Source organism: Dendrobium catenatum, unplaced genomic scaffold, assembly GCF_001605985.2.
Source record: "Dendrobium catenatum unplaced genomic scaffold, ASM160598v2 fragScaff_scaffold_370, whole genome shotgun sequence".
NCBI lineage: Eukaryota > Viridiplantae > Streptophyta > Magnoliopsida > Asparagales > Orchidaceae > Dendrobium > Dendrobium catenatum.
The window spans coordinates 3296910-3312437 of record NW_021318832.1 but is presented as its reverse complement, the minus strand read 5'-3'; the positions used below and the strand labels follow the sequence as shown (position 1 = coordinate 3312437).

The 15528-nt window shown below is 36.1% G+C and overlaps 2 protein-coding genes across 3 annotated transcripts in view; both read right to left on the bottom strand.

Annotated features, from left to right (window-relative positions):
- The window catches only part of LOC110105557 (serine/threonine-protein phosphatase PP2A-1 catalytic subunit), an 11726-nt gene extending 3868 nt beyond the window's left edge, over positions 1-7858 (bottom strand). The window contains exon 1 of the mRNA XM_028693818.1: positions 7305-7858. Within this exon, the coding sequence (XP_028549651.1) occupies positions 7305-7557 (253 nt within the window). The 5' untranslated portion in view covers positions 7558-7858. The remainder of the gene's footprint in view (positions 1-7304) is intronic.
- A 1537-nt stretch (positions 7859-9395) lies between these two features.
- LOC110105162 (aminopeptidase M1-like) overlaps positions 9396-15528 on the bottom strand; it is a 37406-nt gene continuing 31273 nt past the window's right edge. Inside the window, exons 14-19 of one of the 2 annotated variants that reach the window (XM_028693816.1) lie at positions 11427-11604; positions 11229-11343; positions 11056-11123; positions 10892-10969; positions 9933-10007; positions 9396-9832 (exon numbers count right to left, since the gene is read on the bottom strand). In XM_028693816.1, coding sequence (XP_028549649.1) covers positions 9650-9832; positions 9933-10007; positions 10892-10969; positions 11056-11123; positions 11229-11343; positions 11427-11604 — 697 coding nt within the window. In that variant the 3' untranslated portion in view covers positions 9396-9649. The remainder of the gene's footprint in view (positions 9833-9932; positions 10008-10891; positions 10970-11055; positions 11124-11228; positions 11344-11426; positions 11605-15528) is intronic. The other variant, XM_028693817.1, reaches the window with a different exon arrangement.

The following is a 15528-nucleotide window of genomic DNA, read 5'->3' as shown; positions in this document are numbered from 1 at the left end:
AAGACATAACTTCCCATAGGGGTAAAATGGGAAAACATTAAAACAAGACAATAATAATAATAGAATACAAAATGACATCTAGAAGTAGAGGCGCTCAATCGTGGCCGTCGATCTGCAGTTTCGCCTGCGATAAACATGTCGGTAGCGTCTGTCGATGTCCTCATCAGCAAACAAACCAGAAACTCTTGATAGTTTTGCATTTATACATTCTAGTCAATCCATTGACCTTAAATACAATCTCAAATCCATAACTAGACATGAAGGGGTTGTTTAGTTGCTTGAAAAGAAAATGCAATGCATTCTGAATACTTTACACCTGTTTGGTTGTCTGCAAAATAAATGCAGGAGAATTCTTTCTCTTGCTTGGTTTGATAGATCTAGAGTAAAGTAAAATCGGTTTTTTGTAATAATTTGAAAGAAACTATGGAAACTCATGCATCCATATGTTAGTATACCTTTTTAGCACAATTTTCTTATTGCTAAATAGTTTTTGAACTTAATTATTGTTTCTTGTTTGACTAAATAGTTTATAAACTTGCTTTAGAAAGCCGGGAAAAAACTGCCCCAAATGAAGGCTAAAACTTTATTCGACTTACCAATTATTTAGTATCTATCCAACTATGTGGAAATTAACTGATCTCATGCTCCTAAAATTAGTAAAGTCTTACTCTTGGCCGAGGTCAGTGGTGCATAAATTCTTGAAAGGTCAAGACTTAAGTATAACACAGAGTGCGCGTCTAAGAAATTGTTCAAAGAACATTAGAAGAAAAATTCCTGGAAAAGCCAGAAACTTGCTTTTTGGTGGAATTTTTAACATAAGATCTTTGACTTCGTCCTTTGACATTTGCTTTCTGCTTAGCCGATCCAATTTAGAGGAATCTTTCTAAGGCTGCAACAAAAGTTTTCTACCTGCTGTATGAAAAACTTCCCCTACAATTAACACAGATGTGGCAACGGAAAAAGACATCAAACACCAATCTCATTTGATGAAGAAGAAAAGCCTTTCAAAGGAAATTCCATTCCAGAATTTCTAAATCATGGAAGCATACAAGTAATAGATGTTCACTATTACATGTATTAGATAGATATCAAACCATACAGCCAAAATACTAGAAATGAATGGTTCATCATTGTCTATGTAAAGAAAGACACATTTGATATTTGAAAATATACTTTGCTGATAAATGGCTAACTGGACTGTCAGGCAGCTGTGTGCCGATCACCCAGTTCGCAGGAAAGCCAGGGGTCTAGGATGATTATAAATAGGCAACAAAGCTGTCAAGCCTAATAACCAGCACTCAGAAAGAAAGAGTACCAAATCTAGCGATCTTTCTCCATTTTCGTAAATAAAGTAATACAGAAAAGGTTTCAGTAAAGGGAAAAAATCTCAAACAAGCTTCAGAAGAATTTCAGTGCCAGAAGACGAGGAGAGTGAAATTTTGTAACTTTCAAATCAAACACCTTAAAGAAGCTCGATCATGATGTAAAAAGGAAAATAGGGAAAGGCATGACCCTTGTGATATAAAGAACATAAATCATTTACCCACGAGAGAATCGACAATCTGAATGCTTTCAACAGAGTTAGTGTAAAACTTCAAAATCGAGCCCTTTTTTTATTACAGGTTTATGCAAATCAATTCCACAAAAGCTTCTAAAAGAATAGGTCCAACTCAAAGCTATGCCTTAGTTCGGCGGATTGACGGGATCTGCCCGAAGAACGCGCGAAAGGTAGAAAGTTACCTTCAGAGATAGCGAGGTCCCGTCCTGCCTTCCGATCAAAATGTTGCAACTTCCGATCAGACAGGAAAAGGGGGCATCGTCGAAGGAGCGAAGTCGAACAAGAACGAAGGAGCCGAAGAAGCCACTCGTGCAATCTTACACCTCTAGAAAGTTACCTTCAGAACCTGCGAGCTCCCGTCCTGACTTCCGATGAAAATGTCGCAACTTCCGATCGGACAGGCAAAGAGAACGTCATCGAAGGAGCGAAGTCAAACAAGAACGAAGGAGCCGAAGAAGCCTCTCGTGCAATCTTACACCTCCTGTGAAGCAATGAAGCCGAACAGCAATGACAATGATGCGAAGAATTTCTTCCGATGAATTTATAACCCGCTCAATATGAGCGGGTTTCTAATTCGCACGAAACAGACCCCCTAATACACGCCTAATGCTTCGGAGGGTTTTCTATTATTCCGCTCAAAATTAACCAAACAACCAAATTTAGTAAATACGTGTAATTGTTTTACAACACTGTCGTTGCCAGGTCCCAAGTCCTGGATGAGAAAAGTGGAGGGTTGCGTTAGGTAATCGACAGCTTGCGTAAAACTTGTCGAACAATAATGACATGATGGAAGCCGACCCCACGTAGTGGGATAAAGTCTTGATGTTGTTGTTGTTGTTGTTGTGTAATTGTTTTACTTTACACTCCTAATTCAGGCAACCAAACAGCCCCGAAATCCAATTCAAAATCAAATTTGGGATTTAGAATCCAGTTCAAAATCAAAATGCAGGAATTACGAATAGAGAAAGTATCTAATATCAAAATTAGAATATAAACCCAATCCAGTTCACAAGCCAATTTCACTAGAAATGCATTTAAGGAAACTAATCTGAAATAAAAATTTGGTTATTTTAATTTTAACTATCAAACGGATTTCCATCAGTCCAAGTTGCCAACTAGAAAAACCACAACTACCTGGCTATTGCAGCAAACTAATCTAAGCGATCCAATTAGAATATAGATCCAATCCAATTCACAAGCCAATTTCACTAAAAATTCATTTTGGGAAACCAAATTGAAATAAAAATTTGGTTAGTTTAATTTAACTATCAAACGGACTTCCATTAGTCTGAGTTATCAATCAGAAAAACCAAAACCAGCTGCTCTGCTATGGCAGAAAACTAATATGACCACATGCCTAAACCAGGTCATAACTGGTAAAGTTGACTGATAGAGAGCATAGGTGATTGATGAGCACCATGTGATGCGGACATCAGTACGAAGATTTGGCGCATCTATCACAGGAGGCGTCGTAAATCGACGGCTATAATTTAAACCTTCAATTATGATTTATTTTTAGGAATTTTAGTTCTTAATTAATGTATTTCCTGTTTTACCCCTAGGATAGTTTATGTGAGTGTTATGGCCCAAGGAGCAATTTTGTAATTTTGATTTTTTTTCTCATGTTGTGGCCTATATATAGGGCATTAAGCTATTGTAATAGGGATGAAAAATTGATTTAAAAAAATTTGTGTCCACACTTGTGTTCTTTTGAGAGAGCGTTAGTGAGATTCCTATGAGAGGAATCGAAGTTTTCACCAGCCGCAGAATGGGTCCGGGCTCGTGAATTGAAGTCCCTTGGAGAAGGGCAAAGCATCACCTGTCAGTCTTTGGAAGCGTCCGATGCTCGCGGTTCTTGTCTTCTACCTTTCGTTTTATCTTTGTTTTTCTTTTGTTTCTTTTATTGCTCCCCGTAGTCGTATTCATCTTGTCATCTTTCCTCCTCCCCACTCAACCCCTTGGCCAAACCTCCATACCAAGCTCCACGAATTAAGTGAAGTTATTTTCCTTTGGACAGATTTGGTCAACCTCCCCCTCCTCCCCATCTCCACGTACCATCAAGACTTTCCTAAATTGGTTTGCATATTTTAGGTAACTCTATTAATTTCAAATTCAAATTTATTTGAATTTGAAATAGTTACTTAATTTATAATCCTTATTTTAGGAAACTTGCTTAATCAAAGCCCATTTAAATTTTAAATTAAATTGGGATGATATCTTCATTTCCAAATTTAATTTATTATTTTTTTGAAGGCATTGATTGCCTCCATAATTCTCTCCCCTCCCACTAATGTCGTCGGCCCCATTACTAAGTTCTAAATTCAATTGAATTTTTATATTCAAACCTGAGAACATTAATTCACCTCATTCATTCCTAAATGCAAATCAATGAGCCTTAATATCCTCTTGCTTGGCCGAATTTTCCTCAAGCCCCCCCTATGAATTTCTTTCCTAAAATCTGATTGGAATTTGGGAATTAAATTCCCCACTTCCTTCTCTATACATTAATGGCTCCCTCTTCATGCCCGTAACTCCCTCATATCTTCCTTAATCTCCCTGCCAATCAACCTGCTTTGATTGGGGGCAATTAAGTGCAATTATTTTCCTTTGGACAGATTTCCAAAAGCTGCTGCTGTTGGCCGAATTCCCTCAAGTTCCTTTCTTGGTATTTCAGTTTTTTTTTTTTTTTTTTTTGAAACAAAATAGCTGAATAAAAATCTGAACTGTTTTGGATTTCATTAATTCCTGAAGGAATTAATTTGAAGACCTCCAAACCCTTATTCTAAATTGAAATCACGCCTGGCTTTCTTCCCCCTGCTGGCCGGAACTCCCCCATATCGTGCACACAAGTTCCCTTCCACAGACTTCTCCCAAACTCCATCTTAAGGGAGCTTTCTGCCTTCCAAGGATTGCAGCCAGCGAATTTCAGCAACTAGTAGTGTTTTTCCTGCAATATTGAAGCTCCAAAAACTACTGTTTTACAAGGCCAACCTGCTGTCCAAGTCTTCTAAAACATCAAAGCTGCTGAGAGATCCCCTCTCTAGCAAAACTATTTTCCGTTGTACATCACCATGAGAGTACTTGGAGGCCACCCAACAAATTATTAGTTAGGGTTGGACTTGAAAGCAAAGGCGTAGTTAGGGTTGGACTTGAAAGCAAAGGCGTTGAGAAAAACTCATAGCTATCAATTGCACCCAGTCCCAACCAACCAATTATTGGTTGGGCTTGGGCTTGTAAGAGAGATAGAGAGAAGCACTTTAATCAAAAAAATTTAACATTTTGCAATCAATTAATAATTTTAACAAAGGAGCTTCCTGAAAGACTTTTATATGTGAAGGACCTAAGCAAACATATTAACAACTGTGAGCCTAAGTGAAACACCTCCTTGACCTATGAGTCTATAGGTGCAATTCAATCAAACCAACTCCACTTTATGTTGACAAGAGAATATTGTGTCAATACACTTGTTAGACTTGAATAAATAGCTACAAATAAAAGGCTAGACACCTAGCACATAGAAAAAAAGATCATCAAAGGAAAAGATTTTTTGCAATTAGCATCATAAGCTAATGCCTCATTTGCCAATTATTTTCTTTCCAAGACATGTCGCAACTTGGATTTGTACATCAAATGTATAATCAAATGCGTTATACTACCAAAACCTCCTTCATGATCATGGACAACATACTATAAGAATAGCACTTTCCATCCATACTAAAGTAGCGGCTACTTCATACTTAGCAACCTAACATGACAACAATACAACATGCCTAACTAAGTCTAAGATTCAAATAAGTAAAAACCTGGATATTGATATCTTGTTTTTAAAAAAAAAAATAGTCACCCTCCTTTTCATCCCCTCATTACAAATATTAAAATGGTTTAGGCAACAAGTTTCTCTCTTTAATAAACTAACCAAATTGTGATGGCTCCAGCATCATAATCTAACTATTTATTTAACAAAATGTAAATATTACATTTCAAATTCTTGTAAGATTTTCCAATTTACTTGCAAGTACCAATATCCACCACAATGGGTGCAATAATGAATATCTAACAAAAAGGCATGGTTGTCATCACCTATGTCTTAGCATCGCAAGTGTATTCTTTCAAGTATCTATTATGTGGAACTCCATTGTTTATACTCTGAGAATTACATTATCCAATATACTTGCAAGTACCAATGTCCACCACAATGGGTGCATTAATGAATATCTAAAAAAACCATGGTTGTCATCTCCTATATCTTATCATCTTAATTATATTCTTTCAACTATCTTGATGTAGAACTTCATTGTTTATACTCCGAGAATCACATTCTTCAACTACATATCTGCTAATGCAATTTGCTAACAAGTATTCTCATATTTATGAAAAATAATTATACACTTTCACTTTAGATCATATACTCTGCATTCCTATAAATGAAAAATATTTTCACATCTTTCCTCAACTTCAGATTTCATGGATAACCTTTGCATGGATGTTAGAGCTTCCCAATATCTCATCATCTATATCCTAAAATTCTTTATATAACCCTATTTGATAAAGTCAAGGATGATAAAAATTTATGGGGGAAAAAAGATTTTGTAGTGCATTTTTTCCTTAAGCATGCTAGGTTTAAAGTCTAAAAATATAATATTCCATTTATTATTTGTAAGATACAATGGCCTCTACACAGAGTTGTCCTAAATCACAAAGCAAGGAATTGAAGACCAAAATAAGAAAATGAGAAGCATAAAAGAGATAGAAGGAATCTATTTGGGATCCTAACATTAAACAAGAGATGAACTCCCATAACAATATTTGCAGGAAGATCAGTAAAACCATTTGAAAATGATTTAAAGAAGAAGCATTCAAAAAAGTATTTTCATAATTATAATTGATACAGAGGCATAGAATAAATAGATTTAAAGTGGAAATTTTTGTTCTTGGTAGAAGAAAGGGTAGGTAAAGTCCCCAAAACCATGAATTTTTGTTTCCAAGCAAAAATGGATAAGTTGAATTTGCTAAATATTGAGTGGCTATCAAAGCTGTGAGGCGCTTGAGAGTATTGAGATTAGTCTCCCATCAAATAGTTAAAAATTATGCTAGAGTAGAAATAGTAAGTTGTTAGCCTTCACCCACAGGTTTAAACTTTTGGGTGGCAAATCCGTTTAACCATTGATGTATCAGAAAAATTGTGGTACCCTTTGGTTTGTATTCCCTATCAAGAGCCACTTTGCATTGCACTAAACCAGCCCAAATAAGTAAATTTCACAACGACCTTGGCCCAATTTCCATTGCACTAGGCAAGAACATTTGTATAAAAATGCCAATACCCGGTAGGACAATATAAAGAAGCCAAAGCTAGATACCTTTTATACAATCAACTTACTACTTGAAGGTCAAAAAGAACAATTTGTATCCATTTAAAAAAGCAAACCAAATCAGGAGCGTTTGTTTTTTTTCTTTTTCCACGTCTAGCCGTGCACTCTAACACGAGCAACTCGAAGACATCGATTCGATTTGAAACAGAAATATGTATCTACTTCTAACTGATACCTTTAGTGCACCTCGGACCATAGAAGGAAACGTCTAATTCAGGAAAAAAATTGAGACTATGCGAGAAACGACTATGACCCCTATCCAAGTAGGGCAAAAGCATAGAACGCAATTAAACCAGAGGAACGATGACAAGAACAAAACAATTTGAAACTGAGAAAGCTACAGGATAGATCCTTTAAAATCAATCTCTTTCACTGACCCACGTAGTCTCCCATGAAGAGATAGTTGGTATCTGGGGCTTCACCGCCGATCTTAAACAGCTCCATTAAATCATAAAACTGGCCGTGGATATCCCCACAGACGGTGACAGGGCACTTCACCGGCTGCACGTTCCACTCCTCCATGAGGACCGCTCTCGCCTTCTCGCAGAGAGCCTTCACCTCTGCCTCCGTCAGAAACTTGCATTGCCTAAGCTGCTCGATCTGGCGGTCAAGATCCGCATACGAGGGCATCTTACCCACTCCAGTCTCTTGCCGGCCGGATCGGCGACGGCAATCGATCCGGTAATCGTCTGATCGCCCGCCGCAGCCGAGCTTACATGAATCGCAGCGTCTTGGAGATTTGGAGATATGGGTTAGGTTTGCGGGACAGGAGAGGAGAGGAAGAATGATCCGATCCCGATCTCCCCTGCGCTCTGTGTTCACCGCTTAGCCCTCGGGTCGACCATTTCCGCTCTGCCGGAGAGAGCAAAAATCGACTTGTAGTCTTGCACACGGGAAATTATCAGCTCCGCCTCTAGCCAAATTACCATGTGACATGTACTAATAATTATACTTATCATACAATTTTTATGTATATATATATATATCATATTTAAACTATATAAAAAAAATATTTTAATATTAGCTCTCCTTCGAATATTTTTTGCACATTTATTAGGAACTTTTATTACATTCAGTGAACGTACGCTCCTCTACGTTCGGTTTTAGACCAAAACAGTGCAATATCGAGTTTTTTGAAAAAACTCGGTACAACTCGGACACAAATGTGTACTATTTTAAAACTAAAAAAAAAAAAAACTAGTACACAATTATCTACTTATGTTTTACTAAAATAAGATTTATGTACTTTAGAAGTACACATTTGTGTACTTGAATAAAATATATGATAATTATAATTAAATGATTGTGTACCTATGTTTTATTAACAAATATTACATGATACTTAAATAAAACTTAGGACCATAAGGATCAATCATAGACATTTGATTAAGCTTAAGCTTGACTAATAATTAGGCAAAGTATGAAGCACTACATATTGGCCTACACCTCATTGCAGGAGTCAAAGTTTGAAGGTTGAGTGTCTTCTACAATTCCCAGATTGCAGCAAGCCATGTGATTGGGAACTATGAAGTCTCAAAACCCTAATTTGAACCTCTAGTTGAAGAAATGCAAAGCTGATATCGCTTAACTTATGAAATTTGATAGCATATTTGTATCTAATGGCATAGTTATAATATGATTATGTCTTAAGCTCACTTATTCTCCGATGAATAAATTTATGAGTAGTATCCATAATGAATAAAAAAAGGGGCGCACTTTTTTTTTAAAATGTTTTAAGCCTTATCATGTATTCCTTATGAATCCCTACTCATATATTTATTCATTCGAGAAAATGTTTGTGTCATTATCTTATTATTGCAGTGTTAGAACTTTATGGGCTCCAAAAATATCTAAGTCTTTATTTGGGTTAAATTTTTAGAAGGGAAATTGAATATTTTATAATATACTACATGGATATTTTGCACTTTTTTTTGAGAATTTTTTTATCTAATTTTGAAATTTCTCGTAAATTTAAGCCTAAGTAATAAATTATATATTTTGCACTTTATTTAAGCTTTTATAGTATCAAAATAATAGTTTTGAAATTTGATTGTAAAACAGAGCGATAGAAATTGTTCTGTAAGTTTAGTGAGGTAATTTCAAGTATTTCTGAGTGTTCATTATTTTGGTTTCATTTGCATGTGTTCAATTGCATATTTTGTATGATCATAAATCCAACAGATCAAATATATGACAGACGAATAGAGTGTGAATCAGGTGGCTCTTATATATAGTTATTCTCCAACAATTGGTTCAGATTCAGTTTCACAGTTTGCTACTTTGATAACCCAGATGATGAGTGAGTCACAAAGCAGAGTTCCTATCATTAGATTTGTAGAACTAGACAAACATCTACAGATGTTTCTGAGACTGAAGCCTTCAGGATTCGAGACTTCAAAGGTATTGTAGCCCAAGAGAAACTTTCATATATATATTTCTTCAACTTCAAGCATTCTAGGAAAGTCAAATTTCCCAAAAAGAATTGGGCTTTATTTACCAAAATTAAAGAAAATTACAAAAAAAAAACCAACAATTTGAAGTAAAGACCACAAATTTGGCCGCCTCCAAACTTTCATAAAACATATATAAATATTAAAAAAACATAGTTTCTTAAAATCTGTTTATTACATGAATAAACATAATAGATCAAATAAAAATTAATTCCACCATGTTTGAAGTTCAATGGAGTTTTGATTACTTTAAAAGAAAACATAAGTGCCCGTCAATACTTCTGAGCCAACTCCTTTATAACAGCATCAAGCGAATCTTCGTTCCTGATGCTTCTCACCCAGTTTGCATTAATCCTAACTCTTTCCAGGCTCTGTTTTAAGTTTCTGGATATTGCAGGTGTGACTCTGCTTGCGAAAAATTCTTCGATTTCATCAGCTTTCTCGTCAGAAGAGAACTGCAAGAAGGAAAGGTTGACAGACGACTCAGAAAAACAGAGACTTAGCAATGGAAATGTAGAATAGGAGAAGATCGAATAGCAATGTTTGGCGACAAACCGGAGAAACGATGGAGCTAACAAAACGAGTGATCAGAAATCCAGTCCAAGTCTTTGAGATGTATTCCCATTTTTCCTGCATACAATCAGATGAAGAAATGATCAGAGAATTTGATATTAGGGTTTCAATGGGTTTGGAAGCATAAGCCGTAACTAAAAAATTTAAGAGGTTACTTGGCTGGCTGACACTAATGTTTCGTTTTGGACTGTTTTTTAATGCTTATTGAAGCAGTTTTTTAGTATAAAAATTAAATTCTTTTACTAGAAAACTGTTTCAAGAAGCAGTATAAAAGCCGTCCCAAATGAAGATTAAGTTACATAACATGTCATTAGAGGTAGATGTTAGATGCTGCATTTGTTAAGATCAGTTTGTAATGGATTACAACTTAGAGCGAAGCAGAACAAGCTTTTAATGAATTTTCTCTTTGAGAGAAGGTGCAAAAATTATGAAGCTTAATTTTTGCCCTTCCAAGAAATCTTATGGAGACTTAGGCTTCATTTGTGACATTTTTCTTGTTGCTTCTTAAAATTATTTTTTAGTACAAAAATTTTAATTATTGAACTAAAAAGTTGCTTTAAGAAGCAGCAAGAAAACTGTCACAAACAAATCCTTAGGCTTCATATGAGACGACTTTTTTACTGCTTCTTGAAACAGATTTTTAGTATAAAAGTAAAAATTTTATTACTATAAAGCTGCTTCAAAAAGCAGTTAAAAATTCGTCCCAAACGAAGCCTTAGGCTTCGTTTGGGATGACTTTCTTACTGCTTCTTGAAGTTTTCTAATATAAAAATTTTAATTGTAACTATTTGCTCAAAGAACATGAAAATTAAGGAGTAGAAACGTAGTTAGCTAAACCTTGTGTACATGAATATTTAGACACTAAGCAATGAGATCAGAGATGGTGGAAATCTTATTTTATCTCATAAGCTGATCAAGAAAATTGAACAATGATTATGTACCTTTAACCACCTCCATGCAACTTCTCGTCCTTCCCTGCTTATTCCAGCGATTCCATAAACCGCATCTTGATTCCTCACCTAAAAAATAAATCCAAACAAATTTAATTCGTTAATAAAAATCATAGCATATTGCATAGGCAAAAAGAAAGAATATCAATTCATACCTCTGATGAAAGGACAAAGTTTAAAGCTTCCGAAACAATATCTGGGTCAGGGGAAGACGCCAAACACGCTATAATTAAAGTAACAGTAGAATTTTTTTAATGAAAAATCCACTTAAATAATCCATTTTTTTCTAAATCTTGCCCAAAAAAAAAAAAAGTTTACTTGAACATACTCAATATCCGGGTTTTCTCTTGGCTTAAATCAGTTTCTCTATAAATCTTTAGAAGAGAGTCGTATCCGTATTTATTTGTCTTATCAACCCCTCGCATGACAGCAACATAAGCAGCCTAAAAACAATGACAAAAAAACATCAGCAACAAATCAAATTTGGTTCTTGTACGAACGTGTGATAATCTATCAATGTACATACATATCTGGTATCAGGAGGAAGGAGAGAGGTATCCCTATCATTCAAGAAGGCATCAAAGCGCTTCAACGCTTCATCTCGAGTAGCAGAATGTCCAAACCGAGCTAAAGCACTCAAGACTTCTCCTCTTAACATTGCATCCAAATGGCTCTCTCCCTCTTTTGGGTCCCAACCTAACCTGCTGTAAAGGTTAAATAGAAAGTCTCAATGAATAATATGAAGTCTTGAACAATTATTACTCCTTCCCCTAGCTTCTTATTCTGAACTACTTGGCATGAAAGAGCAGACCTACCCCGGGTGTGTAATAAGAATGCCATAGGAATAAAATGGAAGAAAGGATGCAACAGAAAACACATCGTTCCTCATACATATGAGCATGATGCATATTAATGAGGACATCAACAGAATATTTCGGCGCGTCTATTATCGTAGGAATCGTAGATTGACGGTTACGATTCGGAGTCTTTATTTATGATGCATTTATGTATTTTATTTTTATTTATGTTCTATTTTACCATTGTATCCCCAAGAGGGATTAGTTTATGTTGTAGCCCCGAGGGCATTTGAGTCTTTGTGTTTTTCCTTTTATTTTAGGCTTATATATGATGACCCTCCCTATTGTATGAGATAATGATTGATTAATGAACATCTTCAGCTTTCTCATTCCCTTGAGTCTTGAGAGCTCTAGAGAAGAAAAAGTCCCTAAGTGAGCACAAAGGCAATACCTGTCAGCCGTCGGAAGAGTCCGGGCTCATTACCTCCCCATCCCTTTCCCCCACCACCGGCCCCCTCCCTTTTCCTCCCAACTGATGGCCCCTTCCCCCATCTCCCCCAAACCACCGGCCAAATCCCCCATCTACACCCCATACCGACGGCCAAATCCCTACCTCCACCCTAAAACCACCGGCCAAACCCTCCTCCTACCCCATCACACCGCCGGCCATAATTTTCCTAACCCTTAGCCGCCGGCCTAACCTATCCCAAGCCCAGTTGAATCCAATTCAATTACACCTTTATTACTTTCCTAACTTAGCCGCATCTTTGGAAAGTTTCTTAATTCAAATTCAAATGAATTTGAATTTTAAATTATTTCATAAATAGCCTACACCTATTTTAGGAAGTCCCTCAATCACCATAAATTTGAAATTAATTCAGATTTGATTTCCCAATCAACTCCTTTCCCCTCTTGCTCTCAATCAAATCCCTCCCATCAAGGTGCCGCCCTACATAGCCCCAAATTTGAGGAGATTCAAATTCAAATTAATTCCACCTCCCTTAATTCTAAAATATGAAAATAAATTTCAGATTTTCATATTTATTCTTGCTCCCTTCCCTAACCCTAAAACCCAAAGGGAGAAGGACCCTCTCCTAGACTTGGCCGAAAACCTCTCCCTCCTCTTCTTTTCTTCTCCTTTATTTCATACACCCCAAGGAAGAAGCTACGCAACTCGGCCTTCGCCCATGAATGCTCATCCTGAAAGAGACCACGGATTCGTGTATGATCTTCAAGGATGAGTAAATATTCTCCGGTCTCCTTTCTTCAACTTCAACTTGGAGATCGACGACACTGTTGACGAATGCGTCGACCGGATCCTCTTCACTTTGACGTCTTCCATCGACGAGCACCAAATCTCCAGACAATGGAGAGTAATTGGACATCCACCAACTTCTTCCCCTCCGGCTAAATTTTCATTAGGCAATATTGTATGCGTCTTCTGTCTCTTGGTGGTATCCTTAAGTTTGCTAAAATTATTCTTCCATTAAAACCACCTCAAGAGTGAAAGTAAGAGGAACTCAAAGTGAAATTTATATTTGTTAAATTGTGGATTTCTGTTGTTTATGCATCTCGTTTTACTTTAATTTTATTGTTATTTTAAATTGCCCTGCTAATCTAGTTTGTAATCGCATGTCAAAGCACATTGACAATTAAGAAATCCTAAAATCTAATCTTGTGAAACATTTATTTTAAAATTAGCAAGCTTAACATATTTTTATTAAATTTATGCAATTCCTATTATGTTTCACATCACATATGTTATGGGCAAGCAAATACTAAAAAGAAATAAGCTAACGTCTTTGTTAAAGATGAATACATAAAAAAAAAATCAAAATGTTATTTGAATCCATTATTAAGAGTAGTTTAAACTAATTTTTTTATTTAAAGTAATAAAATAAATAGAAGCATGCAATACACCATAGACTAGTCATAAACAAATTGCAGGTGAGCTAGCCTAGAAGAAGATACATATGGGTAAAGTGTCATGCCCAAATCCAAATTCATAGATAACAATAGGCAAAGCTTCATGTCTACATGCAATATTGAAATTTGAAGTCAAGGTTCACGATCATATAAGATACTCATTGAAACATTAAAAATAATGGGATATATCAATATAGCTCATAAAAAATTTTAAAATAAAATTTAGAATTAGAAGCTAATGCCCTTGAAGATAAAAGTATTTGGGTAATCATTTTTAGGAGCAAATGAAATTTCTAATATTATCATAATAATACGATTCAAGTTTGTGAGTAATACAATGAATGTACGAAAGATAGTAACGAAACATAAATACAAGAGAAGGCATGTCATGATTCAATAAACAATTATCATATGACTAAAAAGGTCATCGTTAATGGAAAAGCTAGGGTATCTATTCAATGGGGACATAAGTAATATTCATCTATTTGTTTTCAACAACATTAGATATATATATATGTTTGATGTGCCATAAAGAATCATATCACAAGTTTTTAAAATATTTATAATTAAACATATTGGTTTGATGGAAAATAAAAAAATAATATAAAATTCACGCGTCTTTAAGAACCATATCATAAAGCATTATAATAATTGATAATAATAAAAAAAAAGAATTAGTCAAGTATTTCATTCCAATATTTGTGTAGTATTTATAAAATTTTATGAGAGTGTGGGCTCCGAAAATTCGGCCCCGGCCTTCGCTCGCTTTTCTTCTCGTTCGGCGAGGGAGTTTTAACTAATATTAAGTTCCGGGGTAAATTTTGGAAGGCAGATGAGTTTGTAGATAAGACACTACCCAGAGATCTCGCCCTCATTTTGCGAGGACTTTATGATATGAATTCTGGTTTCCTATAGGCGCAAGCCCCTATAGTTAATTACCCCTCCCGATAACGAGAGAAAACTTTCGATTAAGACTAGTCGTCAATCAGATACGTAGAGAATACGTGTTATCTGGCATATAATAGCAGCATGGGTTTAGGATTTGGAGATTTGATATTTAAAATGGAAATTTCACCATCTTGCACTTAAAGCGGATAGTGGGGGAATGAATGATGGACCCGATCAAGATTCCATGGTTCTGTCGTCCCGGGCCATCGTGGTCCCTGGTCTACTTAGTTAGAGGAGGTAGTCGACCCAACCTGACAGAAGGATCCTTGTAGGCAGCCATAGGTTGCTTCGTCCAAGGGGACCTTGTAGACCTGGAGTGAACATTTGCTTAAGGGGACAAATTTCAATCCACCTTAGTTGACAGAGGGCTTTGTGCCCTGTCAATCATATCCTATTGATTCATATCTCAAGGATTTGATGCCAATAAGGATCGTATTGGCTCTAGCCATAACCGGAATTTCGTGGTGCCATTTGGCGGCAAAAATCACTCGGTTCAGAGGGCCCCAGGTCATAACCGTTTATCCTGCGGTGCCATTTGGCGGCAAAATTGCCGGTTAGAGGACACGTACCACATCCTTATTGGCAGGAGATTGTTTGAGAATGAATCCTAGTGATATTTTCGACTAGGCATTTAGCTCAATGTGAACTGAAGTAGTTTTTCACTTGTCCACCTTGACAAATTGTTGCGGATAGTGGATGGATTTTGCCTTAAGTATTTGATGATTGATTTCAAATTTAAATATCTTAAAGCTTGATGATTTTTTGAATTTTTGGGGAATTTGGATTTTGTAGAAATTTTAGGACATTTTTAAATATCTGAGAGATTAACCCCTCCGGATGAGATTCACATTCAACACGGCCATCATCGGGGTGTGAGGTCATTTCTCTTATGAACTAAACCTTGTCAACTCAGCCAAGCTATTGACTGAGGATCGGGTTCCTGTTGGAGAATTTTTG